The sequence below is a fragment of the Athene noctua genome, chromosome 19, assembly GCF_965140245.1.
Source record: "Athene noctua chromosome 19, bAthNoc1.hap1.1, whole genome shotgun sequence".
NCBI classification, from domain to species: domain Eukaryota; kingdom Metazoa; phylum Chordata; class Aves; order Strigiformes; family Strigidae; genus Athene; species Athene noctua.
Window position 1 is genome coordinate 2,565,066 of NC_134055.1, and position 27,107 is coordinate 2,592,172.

At 51.2% G+C, this 27,107-nt stretch overlaps 1 protein-coding gene across 1 annotated transcript; it reads right to left on the minus strand.

Annotated features, from left to right (window-relative positions):
* Positions 1-26,685, minus strand: DHRS11 (dehydrogenase/reductase 11). Its single transcript, XM_074922738.1, has 7 exons — positions 26,531-26,685; positions 11,445-11,654; positions 5,401-5,495; positions 4,802-4,931; positions 4,087-4,179; positions 3,375-3,440; positions 1-2,393 (listed from the first exon to the last, which is right to left on the minus strand). The coding sequence occupies exons 1-7, from the start codon at positions 26,660-26,662 to the stop codon at positions 2,352-2,354; spliced, it is 768 nt and encodes a 255-aa protein (XP_074778839.1). The 5' UTR covers positions 26,663-26,685; the 3' UTR covers positions 1-2,351.
* Between the last annotated feature and the right edge of the window lie 422 nt (positions 26,686-27,107).

Sequence of the window (27,107 nt, forward strand, 5' to 3'; positions counted from 1 at the left end):
CAACCATCTTCTCTTAAAAAAATGGCACACGCCGCACAGCGCATCTGCTGAATTTCAACCAGCTCCTGCAAAAGAAACCCTACGGAAGACACCGGGAGTTTTCACATCAAGTCTAGCTGAACGTCGCAGGGGTGTTATAAAAAAAAGCACAACACTGCTTGAACCTTCCTTAGCCAGGTGGAATTGAGGATCGCGGTGGCACAGAGACTGAAGCACTTTCCCAGCTGGCGCAGGCTCTCTGCTGCGGTGAGGATCGCTGGCGGCGTGCAGACCTGGACTGGCTGCTCCTTGCGGGACACGATCTACCACAACGCTGCAGGTGAGACCCAGCTCTGTGCACAGAGCCCCCACAAAGCCACCGCCTCGGCAAGGCGGAGGAGGGCAGTGCATTAGTCGAACAAGGCTTCACCACGGGGCATGAATTTCCCTCACAGTAAATTAAAAGGCCAAATCCAGAGATGAGGCTACGTGTACTTGCCAGTAGAAACTGGTGACAGATGAGGAATGGACAGAACGCACCATGAGCATGTATTTATAAAGAGGAAAAAAAGGGGCAAATTGCTTTTGTTTTGCCATTTGTGAAGGAATGTTTTACCAGTTTTCTCCTTGTATCCTTCTACAGTTGCTCACCTTTGGCACAAGGAATTCTATGTATCACAAGATTTAATTAATAATAATACTTCATATCAACACTCAGCACTTACATAGCGCTTTTCATATTCAAAGTGCTTTACAAAAGTTTGTGAGTCCTCACAACACCCCTGTGAGGTAGGTAAGTATTATTATCCCCATTTTACAGATGGGGAAACTGAGGCAGAGAGGTAAAGTGACTTGCCCAAGGCTTTATAGGGAGTTGAAACTCATGATGGTAGTGGCCCACTTCTGGTCTCCCTTCTGGTGGTGTAACACAGATGAACTCCCACAGAGCTACACTGGTGTAAGCAAAACAATCCAACCCAAGTTCCTCTGGCTCCTGATCCTTCGCTCCGATCAACTGACCACACCCGCTCCACCTAAACCAACGGTTCCCCTTCCAAAACACTACAGAAAGTCCAGAGCGCAGCAGGAGCCAGTCTGCAACCTTAAGGCAACGTCTACGTTAACAGCTCCTTGGCTCTGCAGCAAGCTGGACGACACCCAGACGTGTTTCTGCCACGCCGCCAGAGTCTTAAGACAACTCAAGTGGTCTCCAGGTCTGCACGTATCAGCTTTGAGGCTGATTCGCTTCTTCCTCAAGACAGAATAAACCCAGAGCAAAACACTGGGGCTGCACCAGCCTAGAACTAGTACGAGATCTGAACCAGACCTTTTACCGGCTGCTTCACAGACAAATGCCCCTACTAGTATCTTTTCGTTTTGGACAGCTTCAGCATGGTTCATTTCACTCTCTCTCTCTCTCCGAGTTCACATCTCTGCGGATAAACAAACTTCCAGTATTTCCAACTCAGCAGCACCAGCATTTAAACAGCACCATACATCTTTCTAAGACCAATCAGTATTTTCAGAAAAGTGTCAATGCATGCAAACATCACATACAAAAACATCAAGAGTGCTGGGAGATGATACCAAAGATAGAGGTGATCACAAGACAGCACACATTTAGTTTTTATTAAAAATACCAAACAACTCACTCTTACTGTAACTATGCCACTTAGATGATCATTCTAACCTGCAGAAGTACAGGTACTTTTCCTCCAACTATTTACCTACCTACCTAGAAAGAAAGAGAAACAGCAAGCACACACATTTATACTTCCTCAGACTTGGCAGGCATGATTCATGTGAATGGGAAAGGCGGGTGAGGGGAGGCGGGTGAGATTGTACGCTGGGTTTAGGGCAGTGGAGTATGAAAGAAGTAGAAGATACCACATGCATCATTACCATCAGTAATCAATCTGATGAAAATAAACCCCAAAATTAGATGGATACATGTATGACATCCACTGAAAATCTCAAAAACCCTAAGCATACCGAGGCTGGCAAGCACCACTTATGTCCAGACACAGCATCAGCAAATAATATCAAACAAACCTTGAAAAGAAAGCAAAAGGAAGAATAAACCAGCCTGGAGACAACAATCTTCCACAAACCACTTCCCTGCATTATTTTCAAATACATTTTCCTCTTAAGCAGTTTCAGAAAGGAGTGGGGGAGAAAGAGACCCACTACTGTTTCTTTTTAAACTGGCTCAGCACCAGCACCAGCTCAGAGAGAGGGAGAGAAAAAGAATTCTTCAAACACGATCCTTGGTACTTGATTAAAATGTTGCTAGCCAGCTGACGACACCCTAAATTGCCAGAGGGTTCGAAGTGGAGTGGATACACGGTGCTGCTCACAGTCCTCTTCATTTGCTATGATATCTGCTCCGTGGGCCTCATCTGTATATCTCCAATCTGGAAGAGACCAACATAGGATTTTACTGGAGCACTTGAGTCAATTTTAAATCCTGCACTGGGCACTTCCAGGCTGCACCATTACAGTGGGAAGCTGCACATGAAGAAAGTTCCTGTGACTAGCAATGAGCCTGCTTAACTGAGATATTAGAAAGAAATAAAGGTGTACGTGACTGCTCTGCCTTTAGGGGAAGGGATATAGGCACAAACACGTGCAGAAAAGGGTACAAGATGACACTGATTATAAACTCTCATGGTTCGAGTCTTTAGTTTGCTCCTGCTCACAGAGGGTCAAGCAGAAGCCACAGGCAGGATTTTTTTATCTTCTTAAGACAAGGTGGCCACTATCACAACTGATCCAAGGTCGAGATGGCCACGTCTTGCCCCAGGGAGCAGAGTTCACACAAGGGGCTGCTAAACCTCTCATGACCGAAGCTTGCTTTTGCAATAGAAACTTTTATGTTGCATATACTAAACTCTGACACTGCTCCTGCCTCCTCCTGGCTCCAGCTCAAAGCCGGTCATTTATTTCTTGTTTCACAGGAGGGAAATCCCTCTGGCAGCACAAGCACCTCACACCACCCGTGGGGAGGTGCACAGCACTCGGCAGAATGAGACTAACACGTTATTTGGCAACTGGCAGACCCTGACCCAGCTGCAAGACTGTCCGCAAATCTCAGATGGCACCATCCAAAAGGGCAGAGCGTGCCCACAGCCCTGCGGTTCTCCCTCCTCGCGCAGCCCTTCTCTGGGGGCAGAGCAGCCTTTGCTGGATCCGCAGGGCCGTGAGCAGCACAATCCCATAGCTGCCGTAAGGGGAGGGTAAACACAACGTGATCGCTGCTAATCCCCAGCCCAGGCTCTGCCAAGCACGCAGCTGGTACAGCGGCCGCAACGCTGATTAGCAAATGTCAGGGCAGCAGTTGCCCTCCCCGCCTTCAGCCACCCACCGCGGAGTCCCCCGGCCCAAGCACAGCCTACCTGTACGTGAGGTGGGGCACTGAGGACATATATGACAGCGTTAGCCATATCTTCAGCTTTCAGACACTGGAAAGACAGGGAAGAGATTCTCAGTCAAAGGGCAGAAAGTTAACCACAAGAGCACTCCTTTCCTAACCATCAATAATGGGTTTCAACAGTGTCACTGGGGCATGTCAAAAAGATGCAAGCAAGCAGGAAAAAAATAATCCATTAAAAATTTAACAAAGGACGTGTCTGGTGCTGATAATTCTCCATCTGCTGTGAATAACCTTACTACTGACACAGGAATTCTGCCAGGTCGGGCATTGCCATCCTTATCAAAAATTACCCAAGAAGCACAAGAAATCCTGTGCTAGCCACCTGCAAGTCAACATGCTCTCACATTTCTTCCTGTGTAGGCACGTTTGCTTATTATATCTTTTCAATAAAGAAGCCATAGCCTGCCAAATGTCAAAGCTGACTGATATTTATTTACAGGAATGTCAAAATAAAAGAAAAATATAGAGAGTCAGAAACGGAACTGGAATGAAAATCTACATAGTGTGTAAAAATCAGTGCTGAATCTGAGTGCTGAGACTTGGGGGATGCTGATTACATCCTGGAAAGCACTGGGCACTCGGCAAAACTAGTTCCTTGTGCTATATGCCAGCGGAGAGACTGTTAAACTATAATCAAAGCCACTTCCCTCTGTCTCCATTTGTCCATGTCCTACCCGAATGCTCTCATAGGTTGCAGCAGCTCTCTCAGGGTCATTATCGTGAAGTTTAAAAGCAAATCCTGTTTCTACCAGTCCTGGAGATATACACTGGAAAAAAGCAGAGCACATCCTAATAGGATTTGTAATTCCCCTTCAGTAAAAAAATAAAAGGAGAGAAAACATTTTAGCACTGAAAAAGCAAGCCGCCTTTCTATTGTTCTCCTTCCCCACACTCTTTCTAGGGGAACAGCTTAAGTGAGCAAGGCTTTGCCTTAATGATTGTTGTGGCAGGTACCTCTAGGGAACTGCTGATGGGTACTTCCCTCTTCATGCCCCAAAGGGACAGAGAAGCAAAGAAAATGATGGAAAAGCTTGCAATGCAAATGAACTTCTGGACACATCACTCCCGAGATGCAAGCTCTGAATGAGAGCAAACAGCCCAGCTGTCTGCATCCCTCTGCTGCCATGAGCCCCGCTCGCTCCCGGGCAAGCAACCACCCACTTTGTGCACGCAGAAAGTTTATTCCCTGACACATCTCACTGCTGCTGTGCCTTCTGCCCCCAGTGTCTCTCTACCTGGGAAAGAGAGGTGGCCAGGGACAGCTGGCCACAGGACTTGAACGTTCCCAGTTTCTGCATTTCCTCGCCTGTTTTCCTCGGCCCCATAAAGCCTGCCAGCTCTCTACCACCCACAAAAGCAGGAGAGAGGAAGAGAGCCCACAGTACTCACTGTAGCTCGTATATGAGTCTTTGCTTCTCTGAGTTCTTGCCTCAGCCCCTCCGTGAGGGCCGTAACTGCGTACTTGGTGGCACTGTAAAAATGCACCACTGACTGTGGCACAACGCTGTGGCCGTTCATGCTGAGGAGAGAGCAGAAAGGAACGTGCTGAGAGGTGGGGAGGCAAGCAGAGTCCCGAGAAGGAAAAAACAGGATATTCCAACCACCATAATGAACACCGAAAGAGACACCGACATGGTGGCTATGTGAGGAATTCCCCTCTCCTGCAGGAAACGCACACCACCTCTTGACACTGCTGTTTTCTGCAGCTGGTCAAGAAGTTTTAATCTTCAACCTTACACCACTGCATGTGATTGGCGTTACCCTTTTCTCCCTGGTTCAGGTTTTGTTTTTTGTTGGTTTTTTTTTTGCATTTAGACCAGCAGAGGTTAAAAAAAGTGGTTTGAAAATCAGCCATTGCAATCCTTGGAAAACCCCTCCTGGGCACCATCAGCGCGCTCCAAGGTCAAAGCTCCACTGCTTAAATCCTCCCTGTGAGGCGAGGAGGAGGAAGCCCACGTGGCTGACCCCCCATTTCCCCCGCTGTGTACCTGTTAATGTTAATAATATGCCCATCATCGATGTTTCTCTCTTTCATGGACTGGTAAGCCTCTCGGGTGCAGATGCTCACAGCCATCACGTTGACCTGAGGGAAGAGAAAAGAAGGAAAAACTAAGCCCAGCAGCCCTGCCTGGCACCCTTTGACTTGTCCCCCGCACACCTGAAGCCGTGGACGCAGGTTCCAGTGCCTGACCCACAGCAATTCCCGCAGATGCCAACAGAGGGAAATGCACGTACGCACCCCCTACGTCACGCTGCGACCACGCTGGGGGCTGCAGTCACAGGGGGTGTGGGCAGGGGGGTCACAGACACCTGGTTTTGTGAGACAGCCTTGGCCTCTGCCAGAAATAAACATTTTATGGGCAAGTGTGAGGGTAGAGGCCTAAGTAAAGGAGAACAAACCCGCTTCTCCACAGTCAGCGCTCTGTCCAGGAGACAAGGTTGTTTATTTTGTGCAGCACTGAGCACACCGGTGTTTGAGCAGCTGATAGGACACTAACAGCAGGTAATTAGGTCAGGTAGTTAACGAGGAAATCCCCAGATATTGCCTGTCAGAGAGCCAGGCGCTCAGAGGCACTGCAAACCACACAGCCAGCAGAGCTCCCTGGGCACACATGAAGCCAAAGATCACATTGTGCCACGGGGAAGGCCAGAGTGGGCAAGTAACCCTGCAGATATGAAATCTGTCACACTGTCCACTGACATCTTCCTCAGCCCTAACTGGATAAGCCAAGGAAGAAAGGACATGGCAGTTTATCCAGCCCTTTAGCACAGGATCCAGAGCTTTCCAGGGTCTTGCTCTTTGGACCAGCACTTCCCAGCACACCGTGGCTTGGTTAGACTCAGCTGTATCTGCAATGTGCCACCGTTAACGCGCAGATGCCCTGAGCATTTGCTGACCATAAAACACAGAGTCAAAGTTTCCAGGAAGACGAAGGTACGGAAACTCCCCCAGCTGGAATACAAAGCACCCAGAGGTGTGTGCAAGACTGTTGAGCAAGCTGCCTCAGCAGCAGTGCTAATTGCTCAAATTTACAGTGGTTTAGATTTGGAAAAGTGGCTGAAAGGTGGAAAGCCTTTGCTTGAAGCCCTCTGGAAAGGCTGTAACCATTTCAAAGCAGGACACGCTGGCAGGTCCTACTTAATGGCACGTCACTTTGCTAACTAAATGAGCAGGCCAGGCGGGTCTAAAACCACCGCTGTGAATGAAATATCGAGGAAGAACTAAACTTCTGATGAATCAGAAGTCAGGTGCAACTATAAACGGGAGGAGCAGCAGGAACAAGACCACGTGGACAGTGAGCGAAGGGTACGCTGGCTACCATCGCTGTGAAACTTATAAACGAGAATGGGGCAGGCTAATTAGGACTTGCTAGCACAAAAGGACATGCGAGAGAGGAACATTAGTTTGGAGACCAGAAAGTAAGAGGCAGAAAGGGATGGACTTGAGAGATATCAGTACTGAGCAGCATACAAAGGACGAGCGGGGTCAGCTGAAGGATCCTCCAGTCACTGCTTTTGTCTCGGTCGTTATTCTCTGTTCATTACTAGAGGCCATGCTTGTGAGTTTTTGTCTTGGCGATAGGTAAATAGCATGCTTATCTGATCTTGGAGTACCCAGGCAACACAACAAGTAGAGTCATCATCTTCATCCGAGTGCACTTTGGTTGAGCACACGGTCGCTGCTGGATACCTCAGTCATCATACCTGGAACTACAGAGATAAATTGCCTGGCACCATGTCGAAGATTTACCTTGGCTGTGCAGGGAAGAAAGTTAGCAGACATGTCAGCAGAAGTGACACCTCAGCACTGGACTGAAGCCCAGAGCAGGCAGGGCATCTGAAGGCTTTTGGATTTCACAGTAAGGTGGGCAAGGAAAGCAGGAGTAACGCACTCCAGTCTGATCTACTAACCAAGTGAGAAGCCAGTCCTTTCAGATATGGATCTGGGCAACTGTTAGTATAAAAAACCTTCGTGACAAGGAGCATCCCCGCTTTTCTTGCTGCCCCCAGGCGCCCTGAACCCACCAGGCACCGTGTCTTTGGTGCGGTCGCTCCCCAATTCCACTCCATCTCCGCAGGCCACTAGAGGGTAACATCAGCCTAAAGCCTGAGACCCGTCTCCAACGCTGTGACTCACGCTGAGCAATGCTTCCTTGCGTCGGTAGAGTTACAACATTTTGACAACTACTGGCAAAGCAAGATACTCATCAACAGCCACATGGGAAAGTCCAGAGCCTGTACGATAAGACACCCTGGTACAACAAAACAACTGGCTGGAAGGCAGCTGAGCTGGGATTGCCTCTTCCTGATAACACCCACAGGATTTTGGGGTGAAATCCCATTTCAAAACATGGAATAGGCACTCAGGAACCTAAAAACGTGCCTGGAAAACGAACCAGGCTTAGGCCTGTATCACTTCGAGAAACAATCTAAAGGCCGTTGTTACAAATATCCACACAAGACATTTTTCAGCCCCGTTCCTATTTTAAGAACAAAAGGTTCAAAGGTCCCTTACAAAGATGGCCAGCACATCTGTGCTCTGCCTGCACACAGCGTGCTGCACAAGGCAGCCGGTCCGCGGCTGCTGCGGGTGTGCGCTAACGCGACAGAAACAACGACGGCACATTTTCTAGTAATTAATGAGTTCCAATTGCCAGGTTGGGAGAGCATAAAAGAGCCTGTTCCTGGAAGCGCTGAGCATTTCACTTCCCAGAATCAGCCTTTTCTAAGGCATCAAAATGTGTATCCCAGTTCCTAAGCACACTTAAAAACGCAGGTTACAGAAAACATATCTCTGCACCGATGAGATATAAAAGCAAGAAGAACAGAGCCTTGCTGGTCAGTGAATAATGCCAAGAAGAATCAAACCCATTTAGCATCCAGAGGAGCGAGAGGATGTGCGCTGCAGTCCTTTGTGCCCCGAACGCTGCAAATGGAAAGTTCAGCTTGAATTCCTGACTGTAAAGGTCAGTAGGTAAAACGTGAAGGAGCCGTTCAAATCCCAGAGCCTGGAGTCAGTGTGTACACAGCACCCAACCCTGGCTACTCCTGCGCGGATTGGGGACAGCTGGAGGACTTTGCTCCAGCCTCGTGTCAAGCACAACCACACAAACAAGTGGAGAGAAAAAGGGGGAAGCTGTGAACCAAAAGATGATGGGCTCAGAACCTGCCTGCCAGGCTCCCTCCTGCACACATACTGAATTTCCTGGCTGGGCTCTGCGCTGCTGTAAAGCAACGGAGACACGATCCTAAACATGAGACTCCTGGAGCCCAGGGAGAAGCAGCTCCTCCCTGGGGAATAAACAGCAGACAATAAGGAGCTGGAACATCAGAAAAAGAGGAGGAATAAGTAAATGATAACATGATTTTGACTGTTAGCTGTGTAGCAAGAAATTTTATGGAATAGGTATACTGAGAGGGGAGCCTGGAAGGAGACAGAGCCTCAAAGCTCATAAAAAATGCATGGAAACAAAAATCGATTTGCCAAAAGGAAAAAAATGCCTTTAATTTAAGGCCCTAATGCCTCCTAAATCAATAGATCGATGGCTGTTTAGAAACTTTTCCTGTCTAGCAGCCCAGAAGCACTCTGAAACTCTCCAACAGCATCTCGACTGGTGCTGCTCTCTAACACCTTTCTCCGAGAGACCTTTGGAAGAAGCCTCCCTGCTCCCGCTCAGCTCTGCAAAGCCCAGTGGCCCGTGAAAGGTGCTGGCAACCTTCCCCCGTCCTGACCCTCCGAGAGCTTCAGAGCATGTCAGAGAAATGGGCCTGGCGAGTGTTTCCCTGGGGCTGGCTTGCCATAGTGGGGAGAGCGCTGTCTCTGCACATCCCTCCCCAGTCCCCACTGCCACACCAGCGCCTGCACGGCCACGGCATGCGTGGAGAGTATTTCCAGGCAGGGAGGTTGCAGCCACAAAACAGGGGCACAGAGTGAAAGGAAAAACCCTGAGCTATTTCTACCGCTTACCGGCAGGCTAAAAAGAAAGCCCGGGCTTGTCAGGCTGCCTAGGCTGAGGTGGGGGAAGCGTTTGGCTCTGGAGTATCCCAGGGCTTCACCTTTGCGTTAGAGGTGTGAATGTTATTTAATTACACACAAGTCAAGAGCAAGCCCACCAGCTGCTGGGGAAGCTGGAGAGAGGAAAAAATCTGCCGGTACAGGAAGAAAGCTTGGGTGTCTCAGTGTTCCCAGTGCTACAGCAGCAGTTTTACCAAGCAATGAGCGCAGATAGAGCCATACAGATCACCTCTGGGAATAAAACACGTCCCTGGCCTGGTTTTCTAATGCTGCCCATGTGAAGTCACCACCCTGCCTCTCCTCCCACCCCATCCATCACCCTGAAACACCTCCGAAAGGTGCACACGGCAGCACCCACGAGGAGAGGGACCCCACAGGCTCCCAAACTTTGACTCACTAAATACCAACACTGGAGCATGTCGTACAGGACAATCCCCGTTCCAAAATCTTTCTCCCTAAAAGCGATGGAAGGTGAGATAAAGGGAGCGCTCCCACCTGAGCACCTGGGGAAGGGAGCACGGAGAGGGCACAGGCCTTCAGCTGGCAAAACCTGCGTCCCCTGCAGCCTGCCCACCTTATGAAGAACAAAAAGTCAGAAGAACAAAGACAAATGAGTGTGAGGCACACGCAGCATCCACAGGGGCATCCACAAAAGGCACAGTCACAGCGACCAGGACAAGGAGTTTACAAGGCGCAGGCGACCCACAGGGCCAGGCTTGTGGTGAGACAAGGCTGGGAAGTGCCCTGCTTTACACCAGCTCAGTCTCAGCTACACTTCACTTAATTTTCTTTAAAGATTCCATGGCAACCGGGGACTGGGAGATGCGGCTGTGCAGTGACCCAGGCTGGGCAACCCACAAAAGCCTGGCTGGGCAGACAAAGCTGAGCTGAGCTTACTTTGGCTGCAGTCACAGCAGCCAGCAGAGCGGCCAAAATCCTAACAAGAACTTAATTAGTCAGGAGATGGCAGCTCTTGCCCTGGCAGCAGGAGCCCGAGGCCTCCATGTGCCCCTCTGTTTTGCTTTACGCAGCCCCTGAAGCTACTGCTGGATGAACAGCCACCGGCTGCTGCAGGAGCCGACAGATCCCGGCTGACTTCGCTGTCAGATGTAGCAGCCCCAACCCTACAGCTTCAAGCAACTTTTCAAATAGACACGTCTCTTCCTGCACTAGGACAAGCTCTCATAGCTGCTGGAGGTGCTACAGGGCTCACTCAAAGCCATGAGTTCGACTCCTGTTCCTATGAGGATAACGCTTTCATGCACAAAAGTACAGGAGGGGAAAACCAGCTTCATGAACAGCTCCTGTTTCAGCATCTCACCAGCCCGAGCTGCAGGAAAGCCAGTACAAAAGGGCCATTGCAAGGGCACGCAGACTGGCCCGGGGTCCCACAGCTGTGGCTGTGTGCAGAAAAGGGCCACCACGTAACGACAAAAGATGGTGAAGTTCCAGAAAGATGCAGAGCAGCACCTCAGGACAGCAACACCCAGGGAGAAGCACTGTTGGGAAATGGCATGGACGATTTGCACAAACTCCCTGTTCAGCATATGAAATTGCCTTGTTCACATCCAGCTCTAACCAGATTATGGGCAGAAAATTAAGCTATAAAGACAAAAAGCATTACAGCTTTTTAAAACAAAAAGAATCTGCCCATTTTACAACCCACTGCTATCACTAACAGGATTAGCTACAAAAGCCAATGCTTGGCATTCAATTTCCTATTTTATTGAAGAAAAAAAACCCAGTGAGGCTCATCACCATTTAGAAGGCCATTGAGCGAAAGGAAAAAATGCTACTGAAGGTATCGAATGTTTTCCTACTCCAAGGTGAAGGCACGTGGCTCAGCAGTGCACGATGTCTTTCCACTTCCCAATCAAACCCGGGCCATGTCAGAGCCAGATGAGAAGCAGGTCCTGAGCTCTGCACACATGAAATAAGTACATGGGGACAATGCTGCTGGCAGCCAGAAGAAATAAAAATCTAGCACAGTTCCGCTCTCCCAGTGACACTACTCACGTCTATCATCGTCCGCCAGCCCTCTGTTTTCCCTGAGAGCAGGGGCTCCGGGCGAGCCAGCCCCGCGTTGTTGATGCAGACATCAACTCCTTGATGAAGCGTTTTGATGGCGGAGAACATGGACAGGATCTCCTCTTCGTTGGAGAGATCGCACTTGTATGGGATGAGGGTCCCCGCGTAGCCAGCACTCTGGCATTCGGCTGCCAACTTCTAGGGAAGAGAAAGAAAGGAACAAAACAGCCATCAGCCTCCTCTCCTCGTGGAGCAGCTTATCCAGCCATTTGCTTAAAAACACACTCCAGGGCTAATAAAACACCGCAGGCTTCCCGTCGAGCCTGTCTTAAAAGCAGGCACTGGGGAAGAATCATTGTAAATGCTAATTAAGAAAAAAGAAATATCGATATACATGAGAGTCTGAGCACTTCAGCCTTTAAGTTATTAAACTTGAGGACACACTCTGTGCTCATCCATCACGCCAGGCAATACAGGTCGAGGTGAGCAGGTGCTGGCAAAACACAAATAAATACTGCCGTGGCACCGGGCTGCAAGGCTGCCCCACTGCTGCGTGGATAAAGGGCATGGCAATCGCATGCCTGACAATTAGCCATTACCAACAATTATTCCAAACATCCAGATCTTTTATCAGACTAGATGTTATAAAGCAAATGAAAGGCCAAGAGCTGCTGCTGGCTGCCTGTGTTAATGACGCGGCAGCCACCACACCAAATCCTCTGGAGGATGCCCTTTACCCCCTGATGCTAATGAGAAGCAGCATCTCATCTCTGATGTGTCATATTAGCGACAGTGACAGCTTCCAGCGCGAGGCGAGAGCCACGTGATGTCTGGTTTCTGCGGAGAGATGGACTCTGGCTACAAACGTCCACCAAATCACTCGAACGCCGTCGCTCACGGCGGTTTCGCCAACGTGACATTTCAGCGGGTGCAATAAAGCTCTCCTCCTGCCAGAGGCAGCTTTCCCACTCCTCGGGCTCCTCCCTGCATGCCAAGGCCTGCAATTCACAGCCGTTTGTAGAAGGAGGAGCGAGGCCCAGCACAGGACATGCCTGCCTGGAAGCAGAGGACACCGGACGGTGACCGCACACGAAAGCGGCTGCGGAACAACCCAGCTCCATCCGAGCTCGGAGCGCGGCAACGGCCCCGGAGCCCACCCAGCCTTGGCCACAAGTAAGGACTCAGGGAAGCCGGGGCAGCAGCACCCAGGGCCACCCAAACCACCACCGGGAAGCTCGCACTGGAGGGATGCTGACTTTTTTTCTTGCCGTGATGTGCAGCATCACCTCCCAGGCTGGCCCAGCCCTTCCTGGCTCTCCAGGAAGACACATGGAGCAATTCCCACATTTTGGAGAAGGCAGATGCTGGAACCAGCTCCACCACCTGTACTGACGTGGGGAGGAGCCTGGAGAGCCACGCTGGCCTCAGACAGAGCTCGCGCCCATGAAAGTGGGAGTGACAAACCAGAGCACTGAAGGTGTCTTTCTCCCAGGGGAGGCGAGCGAGCCCCAGGGTGCCCTGTCCCTTTCACTTAGCAGAGCTGGTCTTCCAGCATCCGCCCCAGGGGCAGACTTGCCCCCCCAAAACATTTGTCAGCCAGCCCGATGTCCAAATTCTGAAACGAACATTAGACAAAAGAAAAAAACAAAACAAACCATGGAACATAAGGGAAAGTGGAAAGAGGAAAAAAAAAAAAAAATCAGAGACAGGACGGCACCTGCTCCCCTGGTGCAGGCTGGCAGGACTGCTCGTGGCACTGCAGCAGTTCACAAACACCACGGGACCTGGCGAATGCCAGAGCAAAGCACAGGCCCAGCTCCCACCCAGCTGGCCCCCAACGCCTGCCATCCCACAGATCAGATGCCAGCACACCCAGGAAACCTGCGGGTTCTGATTCCTGAAGTTTTGTTAGAATTGGGTCCCTGCTCCCTGGTCAGCACAACGCAGGACAGCCACATGCCTCGGGGTAACAAGGAGGGCTGGCAACTCCGTTAGATGCCACAAAGTCCAAAAAGGGGAAAAAAAAATCCACATGAAGATGTGAATTGGCTCCCAACTCCAAATCATAAAGTGTGCTCTTCACCAGTGGCTTTTTTGGTGACCAACTTTCTCTTTGGCGAGTTTTACATAGAGCAGGGCTGAGCATCCTCACTGGGAGAGGGACAGACAAGCCAGGACCTCCAAACCCCTCCCTGCACCCCAAGCACGTTCATTTTAATGACTTGCGGGCACGTGGCTCTGTTCAATAAATAATTTTCAACCTTTCTCAATACCTAAGACCACTGCAGAGGTGGGCCAAGTCCCTGAACAGTGAGTTTAAGCTTTTCTGATTTGTTTTTCACAGCTTTCACAGATCGCAAGCCAAAACCAGCCCAGGTCTAAGAGTCTGGTCCAGAAGCTGCTCTCCTTCCTGGGTACCACTTCAGTGAAGGCATTGCAGCAACACAAGAATTATTATTGCTCTCACAGCACCAAACGAGAAGGGGATGGACATGCTGAGTTCAGCCCGGAGATCGATACATCCCAACAGCATCACGCTCTCTGGAGAGCTCTGCTTGGGCTGAGCTAGACAATGTTTCTGCCCAACAGAGAACAAAGGTGCCCCTGGGACTGGATTGTACCTCTCTGTACCCTCCCTGGGCTGGTTTCACTTTGCTACACATGCAATCTTGTTGATTATGTGCTGATAATAGAAAAAATATATACTTTTTAGAGATCAGAGTACACACGTGAGAAAAGAGTTGAGGAAAAAAAATCTGCAAGAGCAGCATTTAGAAAATTAAAAGCAGTATGAAGGGCTGCTGGAAGGTGCTAAGCCACTCCAGGGATGGGGTCATGTTCTTGCAAAGATACAGGAGGGAAAAATGGGCAAGGGGCCTTCAGCCACGTTCTTCATAACCTGGCACCAAGGTGAGAGCTTCAGGGCTCTCTCCATCCCACTGCTCAAACTCGAGCGCTCCACTAAGGGATCCATCCCATTCAGTATTTGCTCGTAAAGTACCACGGCTCAGGTCTGGCACTTTTTCTTCCTAGTTCACCAGGTCCTAGCCAGGACTATGGTCTTAGTTTGCTCTTGGCTGAGGGCTGGTGTCCTGGCACCTCCTGCAATTGCCAGGCCACGCTTAGTTTGCTTGAAAAGAGCTGGGCTGAGTTATCTTTCCAGTGGTGCCTCTAATTTTCACTGCAGGTGTCAGTGCTCATCGCAGGCAAAGCGGGGTGCTGGCTGTCAAAGTCAGCCTACCCACAGGTGGAACACAAAAGCAGGGCACCCATCGCACCCCGAGGCTGAGCGTCACGGTGCATCCCAGAGCTGCGGGGAGGAAAGCTTACAGCTGACGGCAGGAACCCGCCCAGCGGAACTCAGCCCTGCTGAACTCTAATCAGGCAACACCGACGATTTTAAAAGATGAGAAATACAGGCACGAGGGATTGGGATGAATCTCCCAAAAGAGGACTTGTGCCAGGAGAGCTGGCTGGAAGGAAGAAGGGCCCATCAGCACGGATGGGAAAGGACAGCCAAGCTCATCTAGAGCCCAGAGGGAAATGCCGAGTTCAGTATCTCTGGTTCCACGTTCAGCTGTCACTTTTCGCTATTCGGTGAAACCCTTCACTTTTCAGCACAGCTCCTCGATGGAGGCAGACAGGGTCTAAACACCACGGGCTGCAGCACAGCAACCCAGATGAAGGAGCAGGAAACACAGGGTGCTCTGCACAGCAGTGGCTGTCGTGGTGGAGCTGTTCATCCTGTTTTCCCAGTCAGTCTCCTTAGCTTATGTCTTAGATACACCATAAGAAAGCTCTTTCTCGCTTGGAGAAAGGTTTCTCTGCCACAACTGACCAGAGAAATCAAATATTGCTCAAGATCCTTCTCTTCCTGCCTGGTTTCTCACCGCCTCAAATGAGACTCAACGTGGATCCTTTCATCTTTCAGGCTACGCTTGTGTTAACAAATTCTCTTTGAAAATGAAGTGCTGAACACCACTGACATCCAGGCAGAGCTGAAGGTGCTTCAACCATCTCTAGATACAGAGTCATCACAGGCTCTTCAAAGAAACATCAACCGCGGGCAAGTTTGCGAGAGAAGACTTATGTAAAGCAACTCGCTGAATTAGAGAGCTTGCAATAATTTTTAGAGCATCCGTTAAGTCGCTCAATTAATGCTCATTTCACTTTATGCACACCACATGCACAAGGAGAGGAAAAAAAAAAAAGAAAAAAGCTTTTCCAGATTTCATATGCAACTTGAGAGTGCCTACATAATACAACACCAAGACAGACAAGGGCCAGTGCACCTCCAGCAGTGGAAGATGAAGATCTGGAACAGGACCTGAGCATCTCTGTACCACAGTGTTATCACTGGATGCTCGGAAATGGGCAGTCAGGTGCTACAGCTACTGGTATAAACTGGGATAATGCAACATAAAGAAGAAATAGATACCCTATGCATTAAAACATTTAACCTAGAGCCATTAACTGCCATGGCTGCAAGCCCATGCCCCTGTAATTCCAGTACACTTCCCAGCATGAACATAGTCCCCAGCAAGTTCTGTAACGTGAAAACCCGTGAAAGACTGGCTTTCCACCATGGGCATCTCACCTACTCGTGTGATATGGTGAGCCAGCACAGCGGCATGTACTAGATACGTGGGCTGCGATGTGCCTCTTGCTTAGGCACCACTTTTTCCACTGACATCCCTGATTGATTTATCTCAGCTTCCAGTGGTGTTGGATGAATGCATGAGCAAACGTAAAAAAGCACCCAACACCCACCTACGTGTAAAAAAGACAAAGAAGAATACCTGGTCATGATGCTTACTATATATCAGATAGTTGTCTGTTTTTAAAGGTCTAAAAGGATACCTCACATTTATGGGACGTTTTCCATATGTTAAGAATACATCAGCTCTCCCAAGAAGGGGTTAATGCTCTTTGTGCCTACGACTCTTGGAAAGGGCACAGTGCCATGCATTTAGATTCAGTCTTGGTGAAATGGTTTCACAAAACTAATTGATATAAACATTTAAAGGGACTCTTAAGGGGAGGAAAAAAAGAAGAGAGTCACGTAGGGCTTTATTTGGCAAACCATCCTATTAACTTCAGACACATTTAGTTCAGAGAGATTAAAGCCAGAAGAAACCATTAGGTAATTTTTAATCTGACCTGCCATTCATCACAGGTACTTGCATCCTACTGATTTAGCTTATGCTTAAATACATAGCTGTACCAAGAAACCAACTGGAAAGAAACCAAAGTCACCCCAATTACTTTCGCTATCTAAAGGAAATGAAGGAGAAAAACCCTAACGAACGGCATCACAGTTGTGAAGGAAAACTGGGGACTTACAAATCCTTTCATTTTACTGATTGGCAAGTTTGAAGCTTCTTTTAATTAAGATTTAATACCACTGCAAAAGCATAATAGAGGAAGAGCTATATAGTGAATAAAGCACTAGACGGGTTTATTTCCACAGTGGGCTCTGGGACCACGAGCAAGACTCAGAGCTGTCTCCCCACCTGTAAAATGGAGATATTCACAATGAGCCCCTTCCTAGAGCAGCCTGAATCTTTCCCACCGCTCCAGAAACCCACCCACCTCCTGGCCCAGGCAAAAGAAAAAGCGATCAAAACGGGGACAAAATTTAAATCCCTGTATGTGTTTTTTCACCCAAACGTACTGACTTTGCTGTCCTTGCAAAGAGTCACAGGTAACACACAGAATCAGTGCTCATGTAATAAATAGCCCAGACAAACCAGATCTCATTTTGTGGAGGAGAAGGGGATAAAACCCTGGGGAAGCTCTTGGACCTCTTTACTGGTTATCAACTTTCAGCAGCCAGAAGCAGACTGATGAGAGGTAACAGGGGTAACAGTCCCAGCCAGGTAGTTGTGACCGTGGTCACCATCAGGGCTGCAGAGCAGAGCAGAGCACAGCAGCCTTCCCTCCCACCGGGCTCCTCACGCCCGTGGAGCTGCCACGATTTACCAGACTCCGTGCAAAGCTACATCTTGGCGGATGCCCGGCGTCAGCAGCCCGGGATGTCTCCTGGATGCGACCCAGGCTCTGGACACTGAGCATCAACACTGCACCTGCCCTCTGCCCAGCAAACCCACCCACCAGCTCTGTAGGGGCCATCTCCTGCCCGTGGGTGCAGGGTGGCCCACGGCAGCCCCTCAGCTGGTCCCACTCCCAGCACCACAGCCAGGCTCCCGGCCACGCAAGGGGCTGCCCGAGCGGTCACGTCGTCCCGGTACTGGCAACTGTCCTCCCAGACTGCTCCAGACTCACGCTGCTTTTTTTTTCCAAGCCCTCTCTCCTCCCTGCACTTTTCCAGCAGTTAAACATCCAAGATTATTTTTTTCCTAGCTCGCTTAATTTTGACTTTCCACTGTCATACTCACAAGCCGAATCACCCCATTTACACTGCCTTGAACATCCCCTGCTACCTTAAGTCGTTCAAACAATCGCTCCTTACATCAAAGCTGAAGGCATTTTAATTTCTTTTTTTTTTTTTTTTTTTACTGCTTGCTCAGATCACGTTGCTACGGGCTGGCGTGGGGGAGGAGGAAATACACTGCTCCTACGATGACAGCTCATTAGAGCAATATCTCTTGCTTATTCTGAGGTATGACTATCCTAAAACAAGCATCATAGGTGCCTGCCTGCTCTTCAGCTCCAACATGCATAAAACAGGTTCCCACGCAGCCAGGCACGTAGATGCTTTCCTCCCTCAAAATACCCCAGTACTCTCACGAGGACTGAAGCTGCCGTATCGCAGCCACCCGTGGTCCTCCACCAGCCCTCGGCTGCAGGGTTCAAAGACCACGTAGCTCCGGGACGCCCAAGTGCCAGCACAGAGCAGACCCAACGGTCCGTGTGTCGCAGGCTGGATGTCGCCCGTTCACACACGGATTTCCAAGGCAACCTGCAAACACACCACGCCGAGGGCAGAACCGAGCCTCAGCCTCAGCCTGCCACCCTCAGATCACGGCACATGCCTTCTGTGTCATCTCCACCGCAGGCGAGCACACCTCCACTATGCTCAGGGAGTCGAAAAAAACCCTACTCATTTATTTTAATTAAATCAAACTCCACCTAAGGTGGAGATGCCTGGCAATACCCTGAAGATCTAGGGTGTGATCAGAGGTCCATGGAAACCATCAGCACATGCCCACGCTGAATCACATGTGTTGTAACTGAGTGTATCACCGTACCTTGTGGGTGAAACTCGGGAGCACTCCTGAGGACAGCCAGGACCCGTTCCCAGCTCTGTCACAACCTCACCAAGGGGCTTTTTTCCCCCTTCCCAGCCCCAGCATCCCTGCCTGTGAGACAAAGAAGCAGCAGATGATAACCCACCGCTGTGAGCTCTGAGCTTGGGGGCCCAGGAAGACCTGAGCATCGACTGCTGCTGCTGCGCTCTGGGAGCTTGGCCAAGCCCCACACCTCCCTGCGACACAACACACCAAGCGCCCGCCGCTGTCACCCGGAGCTGTTCCAGAATAGCAGGTCCCCACCATCAGAGCACGAGATCGGCCTTTTCTCCTCTCCACACCCCACAGCACAGCCCTGGATTTTCTCGCTGGGTGTTTTCCCGCTCTCCCCCAGCACCATCCCCACAGCAGCAAGTGTTCGTGCTGCGAGGGCAGGGCGAGCGCCGCGCTCCCGCACATCTCTGCCTCATCAGCTCCCCTATAATCCTCAGCGAATCCTCTTCTGAAAAGACAGATTAACGCACGCTGGGAGAGGAGCAGGCCTCCAACCCACCCCCGACCGGCTCCCAGTGCTCCCCAGAACTAAAATTCAGATGACGGGTCCTGAATTTTAACAGGCCGCAGATTTACAACCCGCACCGAAGGCTCCCGCGCCCCAGCGCCACCGCGGGGACCAGAGCTCCCAGCCGCGATTAAACATCTGTACCAGCGCCAGCGGCCAGGGCCGGCTCAGCACCACCCGCATCCACGCCGATGCTAATCCCTGCCGCAGCTGATCTGCACGAGCCTAACTGGGAGAAAAGTCGGGCTGAAGGAGCAAGATCGCCGATCCTGCGGGTCCTCTGCTCCTGCAAGCACCCTGCTCCCGTGTTACCTATAGAGCCAGGGTGGGGGTAAACCCACCCAGAACCGACCGAGGCAAAATAATGATATTGTCAGGCAGGAAATTACCATTATCGCTTCCCACACAGATGCTGGCAGGAGCGAGGGTTAAGGTAGCACAGCCGCTACTTTCTGTGGGCCTTGATGAACAAGCCCTAGAAAAACCACTATCATATTTACTCCCCAGCACTGTGCTGGCTGCATCCAGACCTCCCTGCCCTGGGACACTCACCATAAACCCAAAACACTGGGCAAAACCCCACTCCGTGTCTCAATGCTGCTCCCGTACAGCTCCCCCACCTCCCCAGGGCAGCAGCTGGGGAAACTGAGGCACAGGACAGCGACCTGATCTGCCTAGTTAAACAGCAAGGCAGAGGCAGAACAAGCACCCCACCACATCTCCAAAAATCCCAGGAAAGCCTCAATTACTTATTTTTAGGGCTGCGAGCACAACATACCCCAGTATCGCTGCTCTATTACAAAGCCAGAGGGAACAGAAGAGAAGCAGAGAAGGGAGGCTGCTGTAATAAAGCATTTTTAAAGCACGTTTTGGGGGAAAGGAGGATGAATCCAACCTGGTTTAAAAGCAACCCTTCCCCCATGCACCTCCTGAGCTTCAAGGCTGAGGAAAACCATTGGGACAACGAAGCATTTGTTCCCACTACTCAGGACAGCAATTATGGGATCTCTTTCATATTTATCAGGAAAGGATCTGGTCAGGGACAAACGGCAATAAAAGCACCTCAGAGGCCTTGAGTACCCACCACCCCGAGGCAAGGCCTTCGCCAAACACAAAACAAGCCCTTCCAGAGGCCAAGGAGATTCTGAAGGTCATCCATTTACAGGGGACTGTGCCTTTGGATTATCCTGCCTGAAACTGCTCCTTCTGCCTTCAAAAAGGAATTCACTGGGGTATTGCACAGCCCAGCAGCTTTGCAGCCTGCATGCTGGGAGCGTGACGGGTCCAGCAGAAGGGGAGATGGGCAGCAACGATGTCCACAAGGAGTGTTTGGGGACAGCAGCTCATCCACCTTGGGCACAGGGAGGATGGGAGCCCCAGAGCCTGTGGGCCAGGCTGCCCGGCGGATGAGAGCCAGGCACCAAAAGTCACACCTCTTGCCTTCAGCCATGAGCACGCTGCTTTAAGTCACAAGATTAAGACAACACAGGCACAGAGGTGAAACCCGTGTTTTCGGGAACGCCCCGGGAAACCCGGTCTGGCTGTAGGGGTGAGGGACAGACCCCACCGTGGACACCCAGCACCCCAGGGACATCCACAGCTCGACCCCACGGACAAGGCACCCACTGGAGGAGGCCAAAATTTTAACCAGTTGACCTCTAAGCCATCAACGTGATCTGCACGCAACGTCATTAAATTCCACATTCGGGTACTACGAAACCATTTAGCCATTAATTAACCGCCTTGGAACGCCGAAGGGGTCGAGAGCCTCCCTTGCACCTTAAGGCCCAGACAGCCCAGTGAAGTGATCAGCTGGCCCACAAATGGCTGCTGGGGATGCTCGGCTCCCATGAGGAAGGCTCACCTACTTCTTCCTCCTCCCACACCGCCACAGCGCTGCCTGACGAAGAGAGCACTAACCTCTTCAGAGATTAGACCGCTCCAGCCTGCAATCAATAGCTCAGCTTATCAAAGGCTATTTCTTGAGCAAGATCTAACCTTGACAATGCAGTCCCTGGTTATAAATGTTACCTTTGATCAATAACTGTCACCAATGCATTAGAATTAATCTGTTAAACCTTGTATTTTAAACCATGTTTATTGCTTCCTGCACAGCTTGCTCTCCACACCCCAACAAAGAAAAAAAATAATATTTTTTAGAATACAATATCCATGATTAAATCTCTCCAATGCCTTGAAGCAGGCCATCGCCTGAAGGCCCTGATCTGGGAGGGCAGCAGGTTCCCCCACCAACATCCTGCCCCTGGGCAGAGCAGCCAGGTACCGCTGCTCCTGGGGATGCTTGTGGGTCTCCTGGGATAAGTTGAGCCCTTTGCTATTTGGCTACAACAGACACAACGTGTTCCCATTGCAGAGCAGGAGCCCGGGGCGAGCTGGACAAGGCGAGGCAGCCGGCACAGTGGAGTCACACAGCTCTGGACACTCCAACCCGAGGCCACAACCCTGCCAGCTCAGCTGTTTCCAGCAGCGATGTGAAGGATGCAGGAGCCCGCTGACTTCCCGCACCTCTCCGGAGGAGTCTGCTCTAAGTGATGAATTAACAACACTTGGAAGGAGTTGAATCAAAATAAAATTAAAAAAAACCCCAACCAAACAAAAAAAAAAACCACCCCAACAAAAATAAGTGACAGATGTGGCTGACACGCTGGAGGGAAGGGATGTGCCACCCAGAGGGACCTGGACAGGCTGGAGAGGTGGGGCCCTGTGAACCTCATGGAGTTCAGCAAGGCCAAGGGCGAGGTCCTGCCCATGGGCCGGGGCAATCCCCAGCACAAACCCCGGCTGGGCGAGGAGTGGGTTGAGAGCAGCCCTGAGGAGAGGGACTTCAGGGTGTTAGTGGATGGAAAACTGACTGTGAGCCAGCAACGTGCACTCACAGCCCAGAAAGTCACCCGTGTGCTGGGCTGCACCCAGAGCAGGGTGGGCAGCAGGGCCAGGGGGGGATTCTCCCCTTCTGCTCCACTCTGTGAGACCCCCCTGCAGGGCTGGGTCCAGCTCTGGGGCACCAACAGCAGAAGGACACGGACCTGCTCCAGCGGGGCCAGAGGAGGCCACGGAGATGCTCGGGGGGGCTGGAGCCCCCCTGTGAGGACAGGCTGGGAGAGTTGGGGGGTTCAGCTGGAGGAGAGAAGGCTCCAGGGAGACCTTAGAGCGGCCCCCCAGGGCTGAAAGGGGCTGCGGGAACGGGGGGAGGGACTCTGGATCAGGGGAGTAGGGAGAGGATGAGGGGTGACGGTTTTAAACTGACAGAGGGGTGATTTAGATCAGATCTAAGGCAGAAATTCTCCCCTGTGAGGGGGGTGAGGCCCTGGCACAGGCTGCCCAGAGAAGCTGTGGCTGCCCCCTCCCTGGAAGGGCTCAAGGCCAGGTTGGACGGGGCTTTGGGCAACCTGGGCTGGTGGAAGGTGGCCCTGCCCGGGGCAGGGGGTGGCACTGGATGATATTTAAAGGTCCCTCCAACCCAAACCAGTCTGTGATTCTATGCCCCTGGCCACCCTACAGCAGGGTATGGCCGGGATGGAGTGGCTGGAGTACCAGCTAAGCTGTGGCAAGTCATTAAATCCCAGCAAGTCTCGCAGGCTGGAGACCCAAGTGATCAGCGAGGGGGTCCCTGTGAAGGTGGTCACCTAACAGGGAGCAGCTTCCACCAAAGCCGGGTCCTACAGGCTGCTGAAAACTCTTGGCTAATTCATTAAAGCACTGACGCTCGCTCCCGACTTGGAAGGCGTGGAGGTATCTGAAGAGCAGGAAACACTCAGCGAGAGCACGTGCCAGAAAGTCTACGACAGCTGTTAGTACCTCCAGGCTTCTCATTTAAAACAAGCTTTCAACCCAAATTATCTCCTGGCACCCTAAAGTCAAACACAGCCATTTTAATCATATTTTATTCCTCGAAATCTGACTACTGTAAAAAAGTTACTGTTGGACAACACACACGGAGCGTCCACTCACGCGAGCGGAGGGACGAGCGGGGAACACGAGGCTGCCTGTGAGCAGGGACTGCAGCAGGGTCAGCCCCGCGGTTTAAAGGGTCACAGCCAGATACGATTACCGAGCGGAAACCCGGCCGCCGGAGCCTGCGCTGGCCATGCCTGACACACAAAGATGTGACAAAAGAAAAATCAAATCCAATTTTGAAACGAGAGCACTGAAGTCAGCCAGAGCGCTCACTCAAGGCAAGTCGGGTGCGAGGCTTTTCTAGAGAGCCAGTGGAGGGGAAAAAAAAACCAAAACAACCCACCCACAAAAAAACTTGCACAGGTTTTGTAAGCCATTAACATTTTTATTTCAAAAGTCAAATAAAGAGCACTGGAGTCGTGACACAGGTTTAATACCAAAACCACAACTTTGCAATTCCTTCATTATCTTGCCTCAAGCCCTTATCTGATCTTTCAAGAGATTAAGAAATCTTGACATAGCATTTATTGCCCGAGTGAAATTCCCCACAAGACAACATACTCTTTCAGTCACCAGTTTACAGTAGGTTATAAAACCACCATCTAGAGTGGCTGCAGCCACTTTACCTTAAAATGGATGACTAGTGCATGGCATTAATGAAAACATATGCTTTTGTGCTACAAAATGAGGACTGTATGCCTGATTCCTGGTTTTAAACTGCACCGTTTGCACTCATTCCATTTCAAGCTGCCTTGATTTATTTTGGGGGTTCGCTCACCTGTACACTGTTATCCACAGGGTATTTAGCAAATTATTCCCTTTTATACAGCAACAGGATTTGTCCTGCAGCAATTACGGCCGCAATGCTCTAACCTCTCCTTTATTCACATCTGGCAACACCAAGCCCTCAGCTCTTTCACATTTATTTCCTCTCGTCCCTCCACCACCGTGCCCCAGCCCTGACACCATCACTTCCCCCATCCTGCCCCTTAGGCTGCTCTCCCCGAGTTAGCGCATCCTTCGAATCCCCCCGCGTCCTCCAGCTCCCGACCAGCCACGACTTGGAAAATCAGCAGCCGGAGAGAACAGATGAGCGTACTTTGTGGATAGATCTGGTTATACAATAACTAATCAAGGTAACGACACTGTCACGAAGCGCCGATGGCACGGACCCTCCCGTTGCCTTCCCACGGCCCGGAGCATCCGAACCCCCTCCAGCGGGCAGGAGCACCCCGGCAGCTCCCGAGACGGGGCCGGGCTGCCAGACAGAGCCCCCTCATCCCCCGCACACCGCGCCAGCTCCCGCTCCTCCAGATGGCTCCTTACAGCCACGTCCAAAGTCCCAAGTCCCAGTGTGAGCTCAATAGTTTGAAGCCTGAATATCTTCCTTTTTTTTTTTTTTAAAAAAAAGAAAAAAAACCCGCATGGTGAAACTCCTGGAGGAAAGCTTAGTTATCATAAACAACTCTGCTCCGAAGGCATGGCAGGGGTTGGTAAGAAGCCTCATCTGTGCCGACACAAGAGTCCCTGGCAGCCAGTCCGAGGTGACGGAGCTGTTCCCAGAGCGACTCTGGGCCACCTCACGCTCCACCACCTTCCCTTCCCCGAGCGAGCAGCACCTCTGGGATTTTCTTCCTCTTTAAGGAAACATGCTTCACAAGAAATAAAACCAGAATAGCAGTGGAACAAAACGCAGTCCAGACACCTACCAAAACAAATGACCACGCGCTGCAAACACAATTCGGTCCTTCGAGAGGACGGGGGAAAGAATAAAGCTGGGACAAACGTTAGCTGCGGTGTTAAACACCAGGTTTGGAAACACAACAGTAACGAGAGACTTGGAAGATGCCGACCGGCCAGCACTGCTCAGTACACGTGTGTACCAGGCAACGCAGATAAATCACCCGTAGAAAATGTGATTGCATTTCATGCAGGCTCAAACAAAAAGGCAAAGCCTTTAAAAGTCTGCTCTTCCTTAAATCTGTACTGTATTTTCACCAGAAAAGTTTCGGAAAGGAAGGCTTTCAGGCTTCAGAAAGGAAGGAAACTCCTCTGCAGCACTGAAGGAAAATGCAAGTTTCACTGAGTTTCTTTACTAAGAAAATCAAAAGATTTCAAAAGAAAATCCAAAGAAATGGCAATATCGGAAACGGCAATATTGGAAATGGCTTTTCTGTCCTTTTTGGAAGGGAATGGGAAACAACAGCATCCTTTACAGCATCCGATACCAGGTAGCATGAGGCTACAAGAGCCTCACGAAGCCAGGCTAGGGACGTACATTAAACACCGTCAGCTGCACGTGGGAAAGCCCTCGGAGAGCTCGGCTCTCCCTGTGACCCGCACTATCAAAACGTTGGGAAGTCCAGAATTAGAAGCAAGCCCCAAAGGACGGTTAAATAAGTCACGTTGGTGTATTTTGTCCCCTCTGCAAGTGCTATCTGTCTGATTCGTGATGAAGAACGGAAAAAGTTTTGTTTCTTCTGAGTGTTTCTTTATTTAACCCCACTTCTCGGCAACGGCAGCAATGTCAAGCCTTGTTTTCTGTGATTCTTTGGACAATTTATTCTTCATGTGGTCAACTGTGCATCGTAAGTGCTTATCACCTTTGCTAAGGAAATACGAACGCTGGATGTTCATACAGATCTCCTCTGCCTCCGCAGGTACCAAACAACCGGCTGACAATATTTAAACTGACTATAACTTTTTTCCTCCCTCAGAGGAAACTCCCTAAAAAGTAAATAAGCTTTAGCCCGTGCCATTGCGAGGGAAAACCTACAGACACGTCCAACTACAAAAAAGGGTCCCACAGGAGTGATTTAAGCATCTAGTTTTAAGCCAACGCCGTGAGGTTTTTGACCTGGCTCTAGAGATGCTTGTCCTAGGGGTAAACAGCTCGTTAAAGGGCTGAGACCCTATTTTAGCATTATTTCATAAAAGCGGCCCGTCTCCCGAGTCCTGGCGTGCGGACAGAAGGACGTTACACCCCACCCTGAGCGGGGTTCAACGTTACCCTTAAACCCTTCCCAGCCCAGAGCCGCTGCTCACGGCGCAGGGTCAGGCAGCCAGATGCTGTATTTGACCTCGACCAGAGGTAGCTAAAAAAAAAAAAAAAATTTAAAAAAATAATAAACAAACACCCAAACCTGAATCTGCGCCTCGGGCAACTTCCAACCAACCATCCCTGCTCCACCGGGAGGAGGAAAAAAAAAAAACAAACCCAAGGCTCGGTGACAGCACCAGGGCAGCCCCCCCGCAGGGCTGCGGGGCCGGGACCGCCGAGAGACCCCCCGGCCCGCCGCCCCCCACGCTCCCCCGGCCTCAGGCAGCCCGCGGGCCCGGTCCCCCCGGCCCCCCCGGCCCCCCCGGTCCCCCCGCCCCGGTACCTCGATCTTATCGACGCTGCGGGCGCACCCCACCACCTTCATGCCGTGCTGCACCAGCGCCCGCGCCACGGCCGCGCCGATGCCCACGGAGGCGCCGGTCACCAGCGCGACGCGCCCGGTCCAGCGCTCCATGGCCCCGGCCCGGCCCCGCCGCCGCCGCCGCGCACAATGCGCCGCCCGCCCGCGCCCGCGGACGCGCCCCCGGACACGCCCCCGGGCCGCCCGCCACGCCCACGGACACGCCCATCACACGCCACGCCCTCCCCGCCACGCCCCGTCTCGCATGCACCGAGTTTGCGAGGGCTCAGCCCGCGGGGACGTCGCCTCGTTTGGCACCGTTTGGGGTTTTTCCTCCCCAAAACGTGCCCGGCGAGAAGGGCGAGTCCTGAGCTCGGGCCGGCGGAATGCCACCAACTGAGCTTTTCGCTTTAAAGGGGGAATAAAAACCGTCACGTCAGCTGGGTAACAGATGGAGCAGGGCTGTTTTAAATCCAAAATAGTTCATTAGCAGGAAAGGGACTCATTAACTCCTCTTCTCTTCAGCCACGTAGTAATTACGCCTGGTTGTAACCCCGTC